This window comes from Candida oxycetoniae (genome assembly GCF_023343755.2).
Source record: "Candida oxycetoniae strain CBS 10844 chromosome Unknown scaffold15, whole genome shotgun sequence".
NCBI lineage: Eukaryota > Fungi > Ascomycota > Pichiomycetes > Serinales > Debaryomycetaceae > Lodderomyces > Lodderomyces oxycetoniae.
Genome location: NW_026055482.1, coordinates 24,087 through 41,965, shown reverse-complemented (window position 1 = coordinate 41,965; position 17,879 = coordinate 24,087). Strand labels below are relative to the sequence as shown.

Below are 17,879 nucleotides of genomic sequence, written 5' to 3'. Positions count from 1 at the left end.
AAGAAAAGTAAAGAAAGTAAGAAAAGTAAGAAAAGTAAGAAAAGTAAAGAAAGTAAGAAAAGTAAAGAAAGTAAAGAAAGTAAAAAAAGAAAAAGAGTTTTGATGCTCGGTTCAACTATCTTTATTTTTTCCCCACATTTACTTTAGTAGATAAATCTTCTCATGATAAAATCCCTGAAATCACTTTTTCTTTTGAGTTTCTTTCAAGTGCCCAGTTGCTCTTTGTAATACAACAATGCCATTTGATCCTAAGCTGTATGAGAAGTACGAATACTACACGGTTACTCAATTGGAGGAAGGATTTATCCATGTTCAGTATACCAACCCCAAGACCTTAAACGCATTTACAGATCAAAATTGGAAAGATTATGGAGAGATTTTTACTAGATTAGATAAGGAAGAAGATGTCATTTTGATTGTGTTTTCATCCGGGGTGTCCAAAGCGTTTTCTTCAGGGTTGAATTTGAAAACCGCTATGGAAGCCATGAGCAATTTCGGTGAAGCTAGTGAAGAAGAAAGGATTGCTCATTTGCATAAACATATTGTTGATTTCCAAAACGCAATTAGTGTTCCCGCGCGCATAAGCACGCCTACAATTGGTGTTTTGAACGGTATTAATTACGGATTGGCACTTGATATTTCAAGTGCCTTTAGCATTAGGATTGCTGTTGAAGGAGCACGTTTCTCAATAGCCGAAGTAAATATCGGAATTGCTGCTGATATCGGCTCTTTGCAGAGATTGCCAGCACTTGTTAACAACAAGTCAAGACTCATGCAACATGCTTTATTGGGTGATATCTTTGATGATAGAGAAGCTCTAGAACTTGGATATGTAAGTATTATACATCCCTCAGTTGAGCATGGTATTGAGCAAGCAAAAGAGTGGGCAGAAAAAATCCTTCAAACTCCACAATGGGCTATTAAAGGTACTAAAAAACATATTCAAGATATGTTGAATGGACAAAACATGGAAAAGGGCTTAAAGGATATTGCTCATTATAATTCTGTTTATATTTCCGGCTCTAAGTTGAAGTTGTAAGCCTTTAAAGGGACAAGACTTGGTCATTTACAACTTGGTTAAACCTATGTAGAAATTTTACGTATCATTGAAAGCAGCCGCTTCTTAATGCCCTCTCTCTCTCTCTCTCTCTCTCTCTCTCTCTCTCTCTCTCTCTTTCTTTCTTTCTCTGTAGACTCACCTTTTTCAGTAATTAACATTAACAGGAGAAAAAAAAAAAATCCATCGATCCATCGATATGAATTTTTCAAGATCATTGGGATGCAGGTGCATATTGTAAGAGGTGGGTCTAACCCGAAGAGGATACCAATTAGGCTAGTACGTCCCTATACATCATGTAGCATTCCTACGGGCAATATTCTAGCGCGGAGCTTTCTGGAAGATTCAGACATTAGATTACGAGAACGAGAAGGAGAAGGAGAAGGAGAACACCAGCAGCAGCAGTTTGAGTCATTAACGGTGAAAGATACGCTTTCCCGTGCGCCATCGAGAAAGCTTAAGTACTCGTACAGACATAGTTCTGTGTTTGCATCTACAGTAAAAGAGTTTCATGGCTCGCAAATTAAAACCGAGCTAGTCAAGTCGTTGGATCAAAGTGAATTTACAAAATTGGCAACTGTGCTAGAAGCATGGTCTTATAATGACGTGAATGCAATGATTACGACGTTGGGCAGGGAAACCATATCCGAATATATAAGTCTAATTATTGGTCAAAATAGGGGTCAGGTTGTTAAACCTTTGCTGTTTATTCCACTCGAAAGAGCCCCAACACGAACACGAACACGAACATCGTCTAGTTCCAAAAACAGTTTTATTACCCAGATTCGAAATATATACAAAAACATATTATACAAAAACAAACAGGATCATTTTTACGATTACGAGAGAAGACACGATATATACAACAGCGAACATTTGACGGGACATCGATTGATTACCAGTGATTTTGAAAATTTAATGGAATTAGAATTGATCTATTTTAAGCCCGATCTAGCATCTAAATGGTTCAGATCGTTTAGAAACGAGCACGGGATAAATTGGAAGAAGGCAATGACACCTAAACTATGGACTTTAGCATTTAGAGTGGATGGTTTTGGAGAGAATAGATTGTGGACTATACCACGCAGCGAGCTCTCTAGTTATTTTAAAAAACCGGCAAAGTCCAATTTCATTGGGCTAAATAGAAAACCGAAATTGATGTTGCAAGACGTGGTAGATGACTTGAGTGAGTTTGATTTGGATTTTCACAGTGCTGCATTACAACATATGGCATATGCGGGTCAGATGTCCAGTTTCAAAGAATATATCAAGTCAGTGTGGGGGATAGGCCCAAATGGAGACTTGGTTTCCGACAAGGTTGATGTAATGAGCCATTTGTATCCCAATGATAAACTCTTGATTGATATATTTGTCTCATTATCGTTTTGTGGTGAATTTTATACTGGAATCAAGTATATAAATGGGTTCCAAACAGCATACGACCAAATGGAAAGTAAAACAGGCAGCAAAGCGTTTTGGGAACAAGTGTTCAAGTGGGCAGATATATCTACCAGGTATGAGAACGATATAGCATTAAACTATTTCTTGCGGAAAAGTAACTGTTCCAAAGAAATGTCCTTGGAAGATGCCAAACAGGATGTAAATTTCGACTATGAGGGGTTTTTGCAGTTTCTAGAGAAATTAAAGAATGAGCGCATAAACACTTGTGAGCAAATTTGGAAAGGGGTTCACGACCAAAAAACCTCTCCTGTTCCTTTTTCAAACCTGATCTATAAGACATATTTGGATATCTTGAAAGAAAATCCTGATGAAAATAAACTATATGAATACATGACTTGTTTATTAAAAGAGTTTCACAGATACCATACTGACGATCAAGATTCATTTACAAGACGGCTGGGTATGGGATTTCATCGCGAAAATTCAAAGTCTGAATCCGTATGGATTTTATACTTGGAAGCAATGAAGATGCTTATCGATTTGAAGGGATTTTCTCCAAGTCTTTGGCAAGTCTCGGTGCTTATTGACAAATGGAGTATAGACAAGAAAATGAAAAAGGAGTTATCACAATGGGTACAAAAGGATAGAATGAAGAGATACAAAGAGGAATTGGAAATACAGCGAGAGAAGTTTATGGCTAATTTGGCAAAGGATGACGAGTCACTACTTGAGTTGATGTAAATAGATTACTACTGAGACGCTAATTGACTTTATGCCATCTAATCAAAAATGGCGTGTAATTTTGTCCCAAAAGAACAAAAAAAAAAAAAGAAGAAGAATCAAAAGTTGTTACCACGTAGAATTAAGTGGAAAAAAAAAAAAAAAAAGTTCAAAATCAACTTAACAAAGGAGTACAAGCTACTAAGGACGATCAAGACTACTAAGAGCAATTAGGAGCAAACCGCTTTGGTATCATTTAACTTACCTTTTCAGCTTGCAAAATACCTTATACGACATACACGTTTTATTTTCTTGTTTTCTTTTTCATTAGATAGAAATGGCTGCTGAGGGTATAGAAAAATTGACGGAAGTGCCATTGGAATTTTTCAAGGATGGTAATGCGTTTATCAGGAAATGTCAGAAACCAGACCAAAGGGAATACCTCAAAATAATCAGAGCCGTGGGGATTGGTTTTCTTATGATGGGAGTTGTTGGCTATGTTGTCAAATTAATACATATACCAATTAGATACTTGATTGTTTAAGTAAGATTATTATACACACTATTTTTCAACTTGATACAAATGTCGTAAATTTATCTCTCGGTTTTTTGCGACTAATATTTTACGACACCATCTCTCTACCTCATCACACAAATTTATAATTTTCTTTTTCAGTTTTAAGAGGAAGTTTTAGCTTGAGGAGGAGTTTTGTTTCAAGCTTCAAGAAGAGTTTTGTTCCAAGCTTGAGGAAAAGTTTTATTCCAAGCTTCACGATATGTCACAGACATCGGCATTTGTCAAGAAATTGGCCTCGAACAACAAAACGACCAGAGATGCTGCTCTTGAAAGCTTGCGGAAATATCTAGCGTCTAAAACGACATTAACATTACTAGATATGGAAAAAATATGGCGAGGTTTATACTTTTCAATGTGGTTCTGTGATAGACCCAAGGCTCAAGAACGCTTAGCAGAGAGTTTAGGCCAATTGTACTCGGAATCGATCAAGTCTAAGAAAGCCTTTTTGTTATTTGTAAAAGCTTTCAATTTGATAATGATTAAAGAGTGGACCGATATAGATCAGTGGAGAATAGACAAGTTTTATTTACTAATCAGGCGTGTGTTGAGGCATAACTTCATATACATGAAAAAAAACGATTGGAATGAGAAGTTGGTTGATAGCTGGATTGAAGTGATGGAAGAGACTATACTAAGCGGTGATAGTAAAGTCCCGGTCGCGTTGCCTTACCATTTGTGTGACATTTATCTAGACGAACTTGAATTAGTTGTGTTTGGAGAGGAGAATATACAAGTGTCTGCTGATGATATTCCTATACAGAAACTAATAGAACCATTTACAATTTTAAACAAGAGTGCCAAACTCAAGACATTGAGGGAGAAAACGAAAGAAGACGTGTTGGATGATAAGAGGTTGGTGGAATGGAAAGTTGTAGAAAACAAAATCCTGGACACCGAAGATGGTGAAGAGGAGGAATGGAATGGATTTTAAGATGATCAAAAAAGTTTATACAATTTATTTTATTTTTTTTTTTTTTTTTTTTTTTTAATTCTCTTATTTTTTTGCTATCTCTAACAACCAATGCCCAAAGCAAACAAATCGAAACTGAACAACTCGAAACCAAACGAGCTCAACCCATATATCCCAAAATATATAATTTCAAAACCATGGTATCAGGGGAAATCAGGTTCAGCGGATGAGGATTATTTATCTCATCAGAGAAAAACAGGGGAGATTATTGATCATAGTTTGCCACAGACAGGTCAAGGGATCAAAGATGACTTTGATGGGAGTGTACGAAAAGAGACGCAGGACGAAAACTATGACGCCAAGCGAGATAGGTGGTATGGGTTCTCGACTGAGGAGTGGTTAGAACAAGTAAAGAGACAGCGACAGAAAGAGAGAGAAGGAGAAGGAGAGGAAGGCATTAGGGATCGCAATGATGACTCCGATGATACAGATTATGAATTGGAGTTACAGGAACTTGAATTAGAGAGGGCCCAAGTGATCAAGAATATAAAGGAGGATCCAATGGAGAAAATGTTGCGCGATAGACAAGATGTGCCAGTATATATTCAGAATATAACTAGTCGACGAGATGGCAAGATTCGGATTGATTATGATCCCAAGTCTAGATTAGCAAAAGATTTAACAAAAGGGTTTTTTAATGATAGAAAACAATTTGTAAAGAAATTGGAAGGTAAGGCTCAAGAATTGAAAAACTTGCAATCGTTTGCTTGGGAGACAAAGCAAGGGGAGGAGGAAAATCTTGGTTTCGAGGCAAACCCAACTTTAGTGATGATGAAAGCTAAACAGACTGCTGAGCAAAATGCCATAGCGAAAAGGAAGAAAATCATTGATATGTATCAATCCTCCCCTTAAGAGTTTAGGCCTGTGGAGGCTGTGTTTTTCTTTTTGTTTTTGTTTTTGTTTTTGTTTTGTTCCTTCTTCATCCAGAAACCACCCATTGCTCCCAATTTTTCAAGCGGAGATAGCTGGCATCTTCGTATACATACAAACAAGGAATTTCCTGGGCAGCCTCCACTAACAAATCAACATATTTACCATTTTGAGTTAAAATTTTAAGTCTATTAAATGCCATTAATTTGTTTACTTCTACTTTCCCATCCAGTTTGTCAAACAAGGATCTCAAATAAGTGTCTTTGCAAAGGTTTTCAGTGGAAAAGTAGTACTCCAATTGCCTTTTGATATTTGCCTTTTTAGTCTCTCGTTTTAGATTCTGTGATGCAGAAGATACTTCATTGTTGATTGAAGGATAGGAAATTCGGGGAAGCCCGTATACAATCATTGGAGTAGGTATAGGAAAAATTGGTGGTGACTGTGATGTTTGAGAAAAATAGGGAGAATTTGCCGATGGAATAAGTAGAGGTGTTGGCAAGTTACTTGTTGTGAGCAGTGACGAAGATTCCAAAGCCATCATTGGACTTGAATTGAGGGACCAAATCCTGGTGCTTGGTGGAGATCCATCAACGCACTTGTATCTGAAATGGCCACTTCCACCTTTTATTTCCTTTGGTTTTGGGAAATTGGGTTTTTTAATTTTGAGGTTTTTTCCAACAGTAATTAGCATTTCTTGTTTGTTAAGTCGTCTGGATGATGAAGAAGAAGAAGAAGGTGGTGGTGGTTGGAGTTGTAGTAGTAGTGGTGGTGGTGGTGGGGGTGGCAGTGGCAGTGGTGGCAGTGATAATGGTGATACCTGCTGTAACTCTAATGACGATGTCTGTAGTGGTGGGGATGGTGGTGGTAATGGTGGTGTTGAAGCTGAAGCTGAAGGTGGTGGCGGTGGTGGCGGTGGTGGTGGTGATGATGATGAAATGTTATTGCTTGACGGCGTAGCAGCACGTATGTCTATATCATTTTCTTTGGTCTTTGGTTTGTCAGATAACACCAATGTGTTTATTGTCCATGCATTTGTCTTTGGTGGTGGGGCTGGTATTAAACGTTTTACATTGGACATTTGCCAACTAGTTTATCAAAAGCAAATCCTTTTGGATAGAGCCCTGGAATCAAAAAAATTTTGGTTGTAAAATTGCAATTTGGTTGCCAAAAAAAAAATATTCATATATAGAGCTCTTTATGTTTGAGATATTGAGATTTGTAGCTCTTTGAATCTATCTATTGAGGGTGAAGTAGGTGTAGTAAATTTTTTTTGTGCTAGATCAGGGTTAGAGAATGGGTAATAAGCAATGTACGAAACGTATAGTAGGAGTAGAGTAGAATGGAGGTAGAGTAGAATGGGTAAGCAATGTACGAAACGTATAGTAGGAGTAAAGTAGAATGGGTAAGCAATGTACGAAACGTATAGTAGGAGTAAAGTAGAATGGAGGTAGAGTAGAATGGAGGTAGAATAGAATGGAGGTAGAGTAGAATGGAGGGAGAGTAGAATAGAGATAGAGATATAGTAGAATAGAGATAGAGATATAGTAGAATAGAGATATAGTAGAATATGGCTATATAGAGGATTGGAATAAATTAATAGAGTAAGACTATACAACTACAGACAATAGAGTTTTAGGCTATAGAGTTTTCGATTTTAAAGCCACGCGATACTTTATGTATACAAGTTTTATACAATTCAGCCTCATTTTTTGAATTGGTAAGAGAGAGGTGGATGCGGGAAAAAACTACTAGAAAGAGATAGATGCGAGAGAGGTGCAAAAAAGATAGATGCTAGAGAGATGTAAGATAGATGCGAGAGAGGTGTAAGATAGATGCGAGAGAGGTATAAGAAGGAAGTAAGGGGATGCAACGAATTATTTCACAACCACAATAATGATTGAAATATACAATATCTGATACAAAAGCTTCTTGCTACTTCCCCCCTGCTAAGATAAGATGTACATATTTGTAGGGCCACATGGGTATTATGTGAAATCAACAAAATCAAAATCCGCATTAAAAGAAATTAGTTAGCGCACTTTTCACTATTGTGTAATATCTAATTTCATTAGCCCTCGTGGGACATTAAATATATATAGAGAGAGAGACATTGTATATATAGGGACTATTGTATATGAAGAAAATTGTATATATAGGGACTATTGTATATGAAGAAAATTGTATATATTGTATATATTGTATCAAGTTTGACGTAGAAAGACGAGTAATACTGACTCTACAGACAAGATGACTTTACCTTCACCACCTGTTCTTAAAACGACAATTATTCAACTCAACAAGGAGTTGAATACCTGGGGCTATGAGATTTTGACCAACGAGTATAACAATCCCACTGAAAGTGAGAAATTTATCCAAATTAGTTCACCAGAATCAATACCGAATAAGAAAAAAAGAAGAAGGTGCACTGCTAATATAAACTCGGAAGAGTTGGCCAAGCGCAAGAATGAAACCAAGCAATTACATTCAATTATTGAAAAGAGAAGAAGGATCAAAATTAATCGCGAATTTGAAGCTTTAAAGTATTTGATACCCGCTTGTCGCTATTGCAATGATAGTCCATCTTCCAAAAAACCTGCCGCTGCCAACAACAACAACAACAACAACAAAATAGACGGTATGTACAAACTAACCATTTTGAAAAGTTCAGTTGAATATATCTTGTATTTGCATCACATTATACAAAAACAGCATGAACTATTATCAAGTGAAAATTTAGAAAAAGTGAAAAATTTTGACATTGGTTTTGCTAAAGTGCCACTCGATGTTAATCAGTATAGAAATATTGACATCGACTTTAATTTCAAAGACTTGATGAAAAATGAGGTAAAAGACGAAACAAGAGGCGATAGGCAATCAAAAGAAGTAAAGCAATTGCAAAAACAACTGCAAAAACAACTCGATGATAATAAACCACTGCTACCAACTCCAGAATTTACTCCCGATATGGCACCAATATTAACCTTGTTGAATACATACACAGGTGAAAATCATTATCCAACAAGGAACAATTCGTATGCCGTCTCGCCACATACAATAGTTTCCAAATCGGGAACTCCTAATAATAAGGCTACCAGATTCACTCTACCGGATCCAGCTATCAACCCTTTGAGCGAGGTGCCCCGAAACACATTTTCTAAAATAGATGAGACAATAAAGGAGGTAGAAGAAAAAGAATCAACAACTCTATCCGATCGATATGCCTCAAAGACCTTACTTGCCTTGAGGAAATCAAGTATCGACAGCTTATTGAATTAGTTCTTATTTTGTTCCCCAACTTATAAATTTATATTTTGCTTCTATAGCTTCACATTTACCAGTAACAAACTCGCTTCTCACTTGCTGCAGTAACTAAACTCGCTTCTCACTTGCTACGATAACAAAATTCGCTTTTCACTTGCTACGATAACAAAACTCGCTTCTCACTTGCTACAGTAGGAAATTGTTATCATATAAATATTCAACATATTCGTCGATTTTACTTGGCCATGCCGCCATTTCATCATAGTTGGATAATTTGTAAGGATCAGTAATTATTACCTCTTGAAAAAACGGCAAAAACATCGACCAAGTATCAAACGATATTACCTTTTTTGGTTTTGCGTTTAAATAATCAAACCAATTTGATATTCTTTCATTGATCTTAGATCGTAGACTTTCATTGCCATTGGGAAAACCAGGGACCAAAGGAAGCAACAATTGCCAGTAGCTAACGGCAAGGGCAACATCCAACACCTTCTGATTTTCCGCTTCAAGGAGGAAACGGAATGTAAAATTGTATAATCTTTTAAAAGTTACAGGCTCACCATCGATATCTTTGAGATTCACGCCTTGTAAAATGTCCCTATGGAAATTAGCAACAAATTGAGACATCTCTTTTAGTGAAGTAATATTGTAAAACTGCCAGCTATTAATAAACGAATCTCGTTGGAATTCCCCAACTTTAGGCGCCTTCAACAAAAATGCCAATGTCAATGATTTGGGATCATCTGGATCAATCTTCAAATCTTCAAGATACCTTATAGTACCATCTATATCAATTATATCGGGATTATTGCTATCCTTGTAACTGTCAAAGATAGCAACCAATTTCGGATCAACAGAATCATGTTTCTCACCAGGATGTTTCGAGTAGTAAAGATCAACAGCTCTTGCTATATCATAATTACCAGATTCCAAATATCTCCCTGCCGTGGTTATCGACGTTCCGGTTAACTCGCAAAACTGATTCTTAAGGGCACTCTTCTAAAAAGGAAAACAAAACAGTCAGTTACATCTAGTCTCTAAAGCCAAAAGTAGAAGAAAATTCCTGTAGATCACATACCATCATGGATTTCTGTATATCTTCCAAATCAGTTCCTTCTCTTCTTTTCTTTGTTCAAGCCTTTTGTTTATTTCTCTCTCTCTCTCTTTAACTTTTTTATTTTAAATGCCTATTTGAGAAGTCCAACTTTTTGATAAAATGGTAACGACTGGTCAAATACAAGCCATTATTCCGTATCCGGTGTTGGATGATTTGGCGACGATAGAGTCTGATATTGATAATGATATCCAGATTGTTTTGGACTGGATGAGCCCGACAATTCCACTGACGTTTGACCCCAAATTTTCGTTACCCAAATATAAGGAGCCTTCACATCGTGTTAGGCTGGCGATTAAGAGCTGTTTAAAGGACCAAGAGGATCAATTCCGGTTTATGAACATATACTTGAACTCGGTTAACTTGAAACTTTGGGAGTTTACACCAAAAGATTTTACATTTGTCGATTATATCGACTTCATCAAGCTTTTAGCACATCATCTTGATCAAGTCAATTTGAACAAAACAAGCCTTTTTAATGATAAATTCCAAACAATACTAACGCTATATCTATCTAAAAAGACGGATTTTTTTCAACATCTTAGGGAATTCTTTGACAAGTCGCTATTTCAAAATCATGCGCCAACAGCATTAAACCTCCATGATGTGGTTTCAACTTTAGTTTCGGTTGGATTGTCTGATTACTTGAATGAGATTGTCGTGGAGCTAGCGATTACCAAAATACGGAACTTCACTTTGCAAGTGTGCACTGGCAACTGGGAAAGACCCCTACTACACACAATCAATTCATATATCGAAAATGAAATATATCCCAGCTTTTCACTTGTTACAGAATCAAACTTGACTCAGGAACTAGTGAAGCTAGCTCATGGCGTATTAGTCACTCAAAGAATAAAAGAAATATACCCATTAGTTGCCGCATACCCTTATAGCGAGAATGCACTTGTGGAGCTACAAATTTGCTTGCTGGAAGCGAACCGCGAGCCGGCATCGTCTAGAAGCGAGCTAGTAAAGCATTTTATTGAAGGATGTCAAAAAAACCTTTTGCATGCCGGTGTGAACACCGTGGATGTAATCATCACCTACACCAAAACCATCAAGTCGTTTTTGTTGATTGATCCTAGAGGCGTGCTATTGGATAAGGTAGTGAGGCCAATACGTAAATATTTGAAATCAAGAGAAGATATTTTCACCAAATTAGTCCACGGATTGTTGGATACATCGCCGTCTAACAAATTGATAGAGTTGGCGCAACAGTTGAATAACTCGGGTCGCTCAGAGAAGCAAAAGTGTGCCTACCATGATTTGTCATGGATACCAGATCCATTTGACGCCTTGCCTGATTTCAAGAGAGAAAAAGTCAGCGATATAATAGAGTCACTCCTTTCCATTTTCGAATCAAAGGAAATATTCATTCAAGAGTTTACAAATTTATTTGGAAAGCAACTAATCGAGTCCAGACATGTGAATGAAATTGATTCAAAATTGGATGTTTTAAAATTGAGATTTGGTAAGAATAGCTTTACCACTTTGGATATCATGATTCGCGACTTCAAAAATAGTCCATCGCAATTTGGCATCTTGTCTCATTTGTACTGGACAACTCTTTTAGATGGTACGGACTTTAAAGTTCCAAAAGAAATGGAATCGGTTTTCCAAGACTTTCAAGAAAAGCACAAAAAGGAAGGAAGGATTTTGAAGCTCGTGCCGAGTTTGGGTACCGTTAAATTAAAACTTGATTTGAAAAACGGAGAAAGTCGCTTGTTTGAAGTGAGTCCAGAGAAAGCTGCTATTGTCTTACAATTCAATGAAAAAGAAAATGAACGTTCTGTCTATCAAATTGCCGAAACTTTGAATATGCCTCTGTTCATGGTAAATGAGGGATTGGCGTACTGGGTGAAAGAAGGGATTCTAATTGCCCTAACCCCAAGCTTGTACATTGCTGAGTAAAAGAAAAGGTGAAAATAAAAAAAGAAAAGAATACTTTACTTTCTCACTGTTTTCTTCTGCCATCTCTTTATATCATCATTCATATACCCAGGTACTTTTATTCCCCAATTTCTTTCAAGAGTCAACTGTACATTCCCAATATCGACTTTGTCCAATTTCCTGTGCTTTGCTAACCTACATGAAAATTCCATGACGTTTCGGACAAACTCGTCAGCCAAATCTAGGAATAGTTCCTCAACATCGTTGTCTATCGTTGTTTTAACGTCTCCTTGATCTATCGAGATGTTGTTTATTAGTTCATTCAATTTTCTTTTTGTCAATACTCTGCCATCATTGAGAATTAAACCAGGGCGCGGTTGTGGTGGGGGTATAGGTGCAGGTGCAGACACTACCAGCACCAGCAGTGGTCGGGGTGGTGGTGGTAGCGTCTGCTCCAACTGTGGTGTCTGCTGTGACAGTTGTGCTTGCAGTGCTTTTAGCGCTTGTTGTGCCTGTTGTACTTTCTGTGCTTGTTGTATCAGTTGCATCGGTTGCATCAGTTGCATCAGTTGCATCGGTTGCATCAGTTGCATCAGTTGCATCAGTTGCACCGGTTGCACCGGTTGCACCAGTTGTGTTTGTAGAGTCTGCTGTGGTTGTTGTGGTTGTAGTGGTTGTTGTGGTTGCTGTGGTTGCTGTGACTGCTGTGGTTGCTGTGACTGCTGTGACTGCTGTGACTGCTGTGACTGCTGTGACTGCATTGACTGTTCCTGCGCCTGCTGCAAATTTGTCGAACTCACGGGTGTTGCGTTAGCTGATAGTCTCCCCGTGTCAACCAACACTTTCCGCATATATAATGCTCCTTTATGGCATTGCTGTAGCTGATTTCTGGCATCTGATATTGATTTCTCTAGTGCTTCTCTCTTTTCTGGATCTGTTGCTTCATTTCGAGAAGTTTCTAAGCCTTGAATCTTTTCCAATAAACTCTTTAATATGTCTCTTACTTGGTTGTATTTTTCCAACGTAACATTGACTCTTTGAGGTGCCGGTGATTGTATTTGTGGGAACTCCTGTTGCTGCTGCTGCTGCTGCTGCCGTGGTTGCTGAGGTTGCTGAGGTTGCTGAGGTTGCGGTTGCTGCTGCAATTGCTGTTGCTGCTGTGGTTGCTGTTGCTGCTGCTGTTGCTTGAACTTTACAAGAACCCGTTTGATTTTTTCAACCACTGCAAGATGTGCTTTTACTTTAGCTGGGTCAGTTTCAACTTGACTCGCCGCCAATTCGTCCTTTAGACGTTGCGCTAAAACCCTTACCCTTTGAGGATTCAATTCGGGCTCCGGAGTCGTGGTAGCTGACTCTCCTCCTTGCCCTTCCATTACCTTATAGCTTAATGAAAGAAATCACCAAACAAAGCCTAAATAATCTGAAATGTATTTGATTAGCTTGTTCTGTTTTTTTTTTCAAGTCGTGTCTACTTCGACAAAAAAGAGTCGTGTCTATCTCAGTAGAAAAAAAAACTTTCTTCTATAAATTTACTACCTTTTCAATCACCTTCAATATAGCTCCGTGAGTACTACAGTTAAGACTGGAAAGTTTTTCTTCGATATAGTTGTCGAGTAGCTTTCGAAGTTGTTTGATTAAGACGCCATTCTTGCACCAGGTTTTGACTGGAACCCAGCCGTCAACCACAATCCCGTCTGCCTCATACTCGAAATTTCCGCCAAACAATAATGTCGCTAACATGCTAGATGGAGTCACTCTACGTATAAATAACTTTGACGTCATGTGCGATGAGCTGTAACTTATAAATGCGGATCTTAGAGTATTGTCGGATTTGGGTAACTGTGGCGGCGTTGGTGTTGGTGTTGGTGTTGGCATTGGCGTTGGTGTTGGCGTTGGCGATGGTGTTGTCGTTGGCATTGGCGTTGGTGTATACCGTTCGACTTCAACTTGCGTTTCATCTCTAGTGTTAAAAAAGACCGAACTTGGATGAAGAAAAGCTCTTGTTTTTGTTGAGGACTCTTCAGGGTTTTCCAGCTTAATCCAAAATTTGATCTCTCTGGCATCTGGATCAACAGCAATTGAGCCCAGCAAGGATTTCAGAAATTTCTGATTAGGATACAGAACTCTGGCTATTTTGGGGTAAAATGAACCTGCAATAATGGCTTGAACCATAGAGTAATTGATTTTTGTTTCACCTGCACCGTAGTCTCTTGCAACAAATCCCATTTCAAATAATAACTGATAGTATTGAGTCTTTGTTGTTCTCACCTCGCTAAGTGCCGTGTACGACAAGTTATTATCCTCGATAAAACGCTTGTTAGTACTGCTACTATTGTTGCAATAAGCATGATAAACGTTGGCTTCTCCAATGAAATCTCCATTGCCTTTCGAATATCTGGTCAATATCAGTTTGACCTTGTCTCTATCTTCAGCTCGAAAAATAGAGCCAACTGAGTTAATTGCAGCTAATGTCACACAGAAATCAATACATTCCAAAATGCAACCCAATATTAGAAGCTTTCCGGTATGAGGATCCATGGGTAAAAAGGACAAGTATTTACCCAAATTGGTCAATTGGTCCCTATTCAAAGCACCCACATCTTCTAAAAGCTTTTTAGCGGACGCTAAAGCTAAGCTATCCGGAGCATCTAACCCACTAGTAATAAACTTTTCAACATTACTAACGCCCATGGACTTTACAATAAGATACAAATTCTCAAGCCTTGCTCTTTTAATTTCGGGAACTGGTTGCTCTAGCATGCAATTCTCGCTGTCTTTTGTATATAGGTGATAGCAAATCCCATTCGTCACACGACCCGCCCTACCTCTCCGTTGACGAACTTCCGCTTGCGAACACCATTCCTCAATTAACTTTGTGGCATTGAGCTTTGTATCAAAAAGCATATTTTTAACCCGACCCGTGTCAATAACCGCAACACAATCGGGAATTGTAATTGAGGTTTCTGCAATATTGGTTGCAAAAATAACCTTCCTTATTCCTGGTGACGATTTAAATACTTTCTTTTGTTCTTTTGGGTTTAAAGAAGAATGGAGGGGTAATGCCAAGAATCTGTTGTTGCTGTCGTTGTTGTTGTTGCAGTCACTAATCGCGCGATTGATCTCGCCTACTCCAGGTAAAAACACAAGAATAGAACCATCATTTTGGGCAAGTTCTTTATCAATATAAATTATTAGCTTTTGAAGTAAATCGTAGTTGATTTTCCCCATCTTGAAAAACGCTGAGTCAGCCCGCGGTTTTATCATTTCTCCACCAACTTCCATACTATAATCCAATTTCACTAAAATATCGTTTAGATAATAATCCTCTACGGGGAAGGTTCTCCCTTCTACGTGTACATGCTTGATCTCTTTCTTGAAAAAATTGGTAAAGATATCTTTTTTGATAGTTGCAGACATTAAAATTACCTTTACGCTAGATTTCTTTATAAGGTCCCTCAATATAATTAATAAAAAATCACCATCAACAGATCTTTCGTGTACTTCATCGATGAAAATGTAGCCAAGGTTTGTGAAAACCAGATTGTCCCTTTGTTGAAGCATTCTTAAAAGAATACCTGTTGTCAAAAAAGTAATACGAGTGTGAGCATTTGTCTTGTTCTCTCCTCTAATAATGTACCCCGTTTCACCGCCAACTTTAGCATCTCTTTCCTCGGATATTCTACTTGCCAATCCCATGGTCGAAATACGACGCGGCTGAGTACAAAAAATTGTGGTGGAAAAATCCCCCACCAGGTTTAGATGATCAAGTACAAATTGTACAATTTGCGTGGACTTACCCGAACCAGTTTCCCCTGTAATTAAAGTAATCTGGTTTGTATTTATTACATCTATTAAAACACTTTTCTTTTGCCACACCGGAAGAGGCGTTAATGGGGGAGGTCTTGCTGCTGTAACTGTTGTTGTCATCGTCGGTTTCAACAAAGAAGCTCTGGACAGGGCAGCTCGTGGCGGTCTTGGCTGAGGGGATCTAGCTGGTGATAAGTTCTTCTTTTCCTCCTTCTCTACGCTTAAAGGTCCCGGAACGTCAATCACCTTTTTCATATTAACTTCCAACCAGTCCACAATTGAATACAACAGATACTCCTCTAAATTGTTGAGTAATTCTCTCAATATTGACAACTTGACATAATTGGCAATTCTATAGTTGTCGTTAACTACGAGTTGGATTCCAGGCATCTCATTGGGGTACTTTTCACTTTTAAATACCCTAACGCTGACCATCCCATCCTCAATACCTTCTGGATTCAACGAAATTGTAACAATCTTGGGATCATCCACTGTTATATTTTTGGCAAAGGTCAAAACCTCAAGTTCCTGATCCCACATATCCTCTTCCACACTCTCTTTTGTTACTTCTCTCGAGTACAACAACTTGGTTAGCGCTATACTTGTTGCAAATTCGTCCTCCTCATTGTCTTTATAAAAAGCAAGAATCACGTCTTCTGAAAATCCTGAATGTTTCAACTCTTTTATTGCCAACTCCGTCTTTAATGGTCGCGAAACTCTCAACGTAATATCCAAGTCTTTCTTTGCAAATCTCTCAGGCAAATCATCTTCAGGAAGATGAAAAATCAACCATTCTAAAGCGTCTGTGAATGTTGTCGCATGTTGAAAGGATTCCACTACGTGACTTTCCCTAAATCCTAAGGAAACCAACTTGTCTATATCTTTTTTGTTTGCCATTGTCTTGTTGCCGTTACCCCAATCCAAATATTTTCTAACGGAAAACTCAATATCAGTTCTCACTTCGGAAGGAATATCAAGAGATAAGGGGGGTCTTTTTTTCTTACTAGCAGGCTGCTGCTCCTTCTTTTTGGGAGGAGATGCAATTTTTTCAAATGGGTTCGCTCTATACCTCATATCATGTATTTGCTTATCCTTTATTTCGAGCCTCTCTTTCTCCAACTGCGTCCAGTAATCTCTAAACACTAAAGGAAGCACCATTTTCATGTTTAGTCTGAGGCGATGTAGTACAAAGGTTGCCGCCATATGCCTCGCCTCGTTGGCAGTTGCACTTGGCGCACATGAAGGTACAAACTTAACTGCCACCACTTCCTTAGTCTTTGGATTCTCCCACGATAATGTGACAATACAAACAAGTCCCGTTGATTTCTTTTGCATGCTGTAATCGCACTTGTTCCATTTTTGTTTTTGGCAGTGCTCATTGAGAAGCGTAACAGGAAGCTTCCCTGTCCATCCAAAGTTTTCTCCTATCACCAACCCTCGCACAGGCTTCTTGTCTCCTAAAGCATTTTTGTCTTCTGAAGCCTTCTTGTCTTCTGAAGCCTTCTTATCTCCTGGGGCCTTCTTGTCTCCTGGGGCCTTCTTGTCTCCTGGAGCCTTCTTGTCTCCTGGGGCCTTCTTATTTCCTTTTACCATAAAGAATTCTTTAAGTGAAAAAAATTTATTTTTTTTTTTTTTTTTTTTCCTCAAAGATCAAACTGCAGAGTTCTCTTCCATAAAAGGGTTCTTCTCTTGATACTTCAGACAGAGAGAACTTATTCACCACCACACTGCTTTTAGTGGGGGAAAAAAAAAAGATGTACTGACGGGTCACTGCAAAAGTTGGGGCGAGACTATCAAAACATGTCCATGTTCAGACCATGCCAACTTGATTTACTGCAAAAGAGCTTTGTCAAACAAACATACTTGTCAAAAGAACTTGTTGCATTTTGTCTTGCCCAGTTCTTCAAATAGTTTTAGCCCAGGCGAAACTTAGAATTAACTGGGAAATAGAGAACATGGACCGGCTAATATTGACTTGACGTTGAACCCTCTTGATTGGCCAAGTAGGTCATAAAATTCTTGAAGAACCACTGAGGAAGTTTGGTCAAATTGATCTACCCTCTTTCGGATGGTGTATTCAGCATTTACTGACTCTACATAGTAAAAACAAAGTTTTTTTTGCAAAAACATTGATCAACTTCCGTCACTTGCATAGGTACTCCCTCTCTCTCCCTCTCTCTCACATTCCGCATGAACAATGATCGAAAGT

The 17,879-nt window shown here is 38.3% G+C and overlaps 9 protein-coding genes across 9 annotated transcripts; 5 read left to right on the top strand and 4 right to left on the bottom strand. All coding sequences in view use genetic code 12, as the record gives it.

Annotated features, from left to right (window-relative positions):
- Positions 1 to 235: 235 nt before the first annotated feature.
- Positions 236 to 3,199, top strand: KGF56_004294 (uncharacterized protein; the record flags this gene model as incomplete). The annotated part of the gene is made up of 3 exons (XM_049325719.1): positions 236 to 1,035; positions 1,333 to 1,747; positions 1,904 to 3,199. The coding sequence occupies 3 exons, from the start codon at positions 236 to 238 to the stop codon at positions 3,197 to 3,199; spliced, it is 2,511 nt and encodes an 836-aa protein (XP_049178580.1).
- Positions 3,200 to 3,515: 316 nt separating this feature from the next.
- KGF56_004293 (uncharacterized protein) lies at positions 3,516 to 4,686 on the top strand (the record flags this gene model as incomplete). Its single annotated transcript, XM_049325718.1, has 2 exons — positions 3,516 to 3,668; positions 3,898 to 4,686. The coding sequence occupies 2 exons, from the start codon at positions 3,516 to 3,518 to the stop codon at positions 4,684 to 4,686; spliced, it is 942 nt and encodes a 313-aa protein (XP_049178579.1).
- A 90-nt stretch (positions 4,687 to 4,776) lies between these two features.
- On the top strand, positions 4,777 to 5,577 carry SLU7 (mRNA splicing protein; the record flags this gene model as incomplete). The annotated part of the gene is made up of 1 exon (XM_049325716.1): positions 4,777 to 5,577. The coding sequence occupies one exon, from the start codon at positions 4,777 to 4,779 to the stop codon at positions 5,575 to 5,577; it is 801 nt and encodes a 266-aa protein (XP_049178578.1).
- Positions 5,578 to 5,644: 67 nt separating this feature from the next.
- SLF1 (Slf1p) lies at positions 5,645 to 6,673 on the bottom strand (the record flags this gene model as incomplete). Its single annotated transcript, XM_049325715.1, has 1 exon — positions 5,645 to 6,673. The coding sequence occupies one exon, from the start codon at positions 6,671 to 6,673 to the stop codon at positions 5,645 to 5,647; it is 1,029 nt and encodes a 342-aa protein (XP_049178577.1).
- Positions 6,674 to 7,842: 1,169 nt separating this feature from the next.
- Positions 7,843 to 8,871, top strand: TRY6 (Try6p; the record flags this gene model as incomplete). The annotated part of the gene is made up of 1 exon (XM_049325714.1): positions 7,843 to 8,871. One exon carries the CDS (start codon positions 7,843 to 7,845, stop codon positions 8,869 to 8,871), a length of 1,029 nt encoding a protein of 342 aa, XP_049178576.1.
- Positions 8,872 to 9,042: 171 nt separating this feature from the next.
- KGF56_004289 (NEDD8 ligase) lies at positions 9,043 to 9,943 on the bottom strand (the record flags this gene model as incomplete). The annotated part of the gene is made up of 2 exons (XM_049325713.1): positions 9,043 to 9,843; positions 9,938 to 9,943. 2 exons carry the CDS (start codon positions 9,941 to 9,943, stop codon positions 9,043 to 9,045), a joined length of 807 nt encoding a protein of 268 aa, XP_049178575.1.
- Positions 9,944 to 10,075: 132 nt separating this feature from the next.
- KGF56_004288 (anaphase promoting complex subunit 2) lies at positions 10,076 to 11,884 on the top strand (the record flags this gene model as incomplete). Its single annotated transcript, XM_049325712.1, has 1 exon — positions 10,076 to 11,884. The coding sequence occupies one exon, from the start codon at positions 10,076 to 10,078 to the stop codon at positions 11,882 to 11,884; it is 1,809 nt and encodes a 602-aa protein (XP_049178574.1).
- A 35-nt stretch (positions 11,885 to 11,919) lies between these two features.
- KGF56_004287 (uncharacterized protein) lies at positions 11,920 to 13,236 on the bottom strand (the record flags this gene model as incomplete). The annotated part of the gene is made up of 1 exon (XM_049325711.1): positions 11,920 to 13,236. The coding sequence occupies one exon, from the start codon at positions 13,234 to 13,236 to the stop codon at positions 11,920 to 11,922; it is 1,317 nt and encodes a 438-aa protein (XP_049178573.1).
- Positions 13,237 to 13,384: 148 nt separating this feature from the next.
- On the bottom strand, positions 13,385 to 17,263 carry KGF56_004286 (putative helicase; the record flags this gene model as incomplete). The annotated part of the gene is made up of 1 exon (XM_049325710.1): positions 13,385 to 17,263. The coding sequence occupies one exon, from the start codon at positions 17,261 to 17,263 to the stop codon at positions 13,385 to 13,387; it is 3,879 nt and encodes a 1,292-aa protein (XP_049178572.1).
- Positions 17,264 to 17,879: the final 616 nt, after the last annotated feature.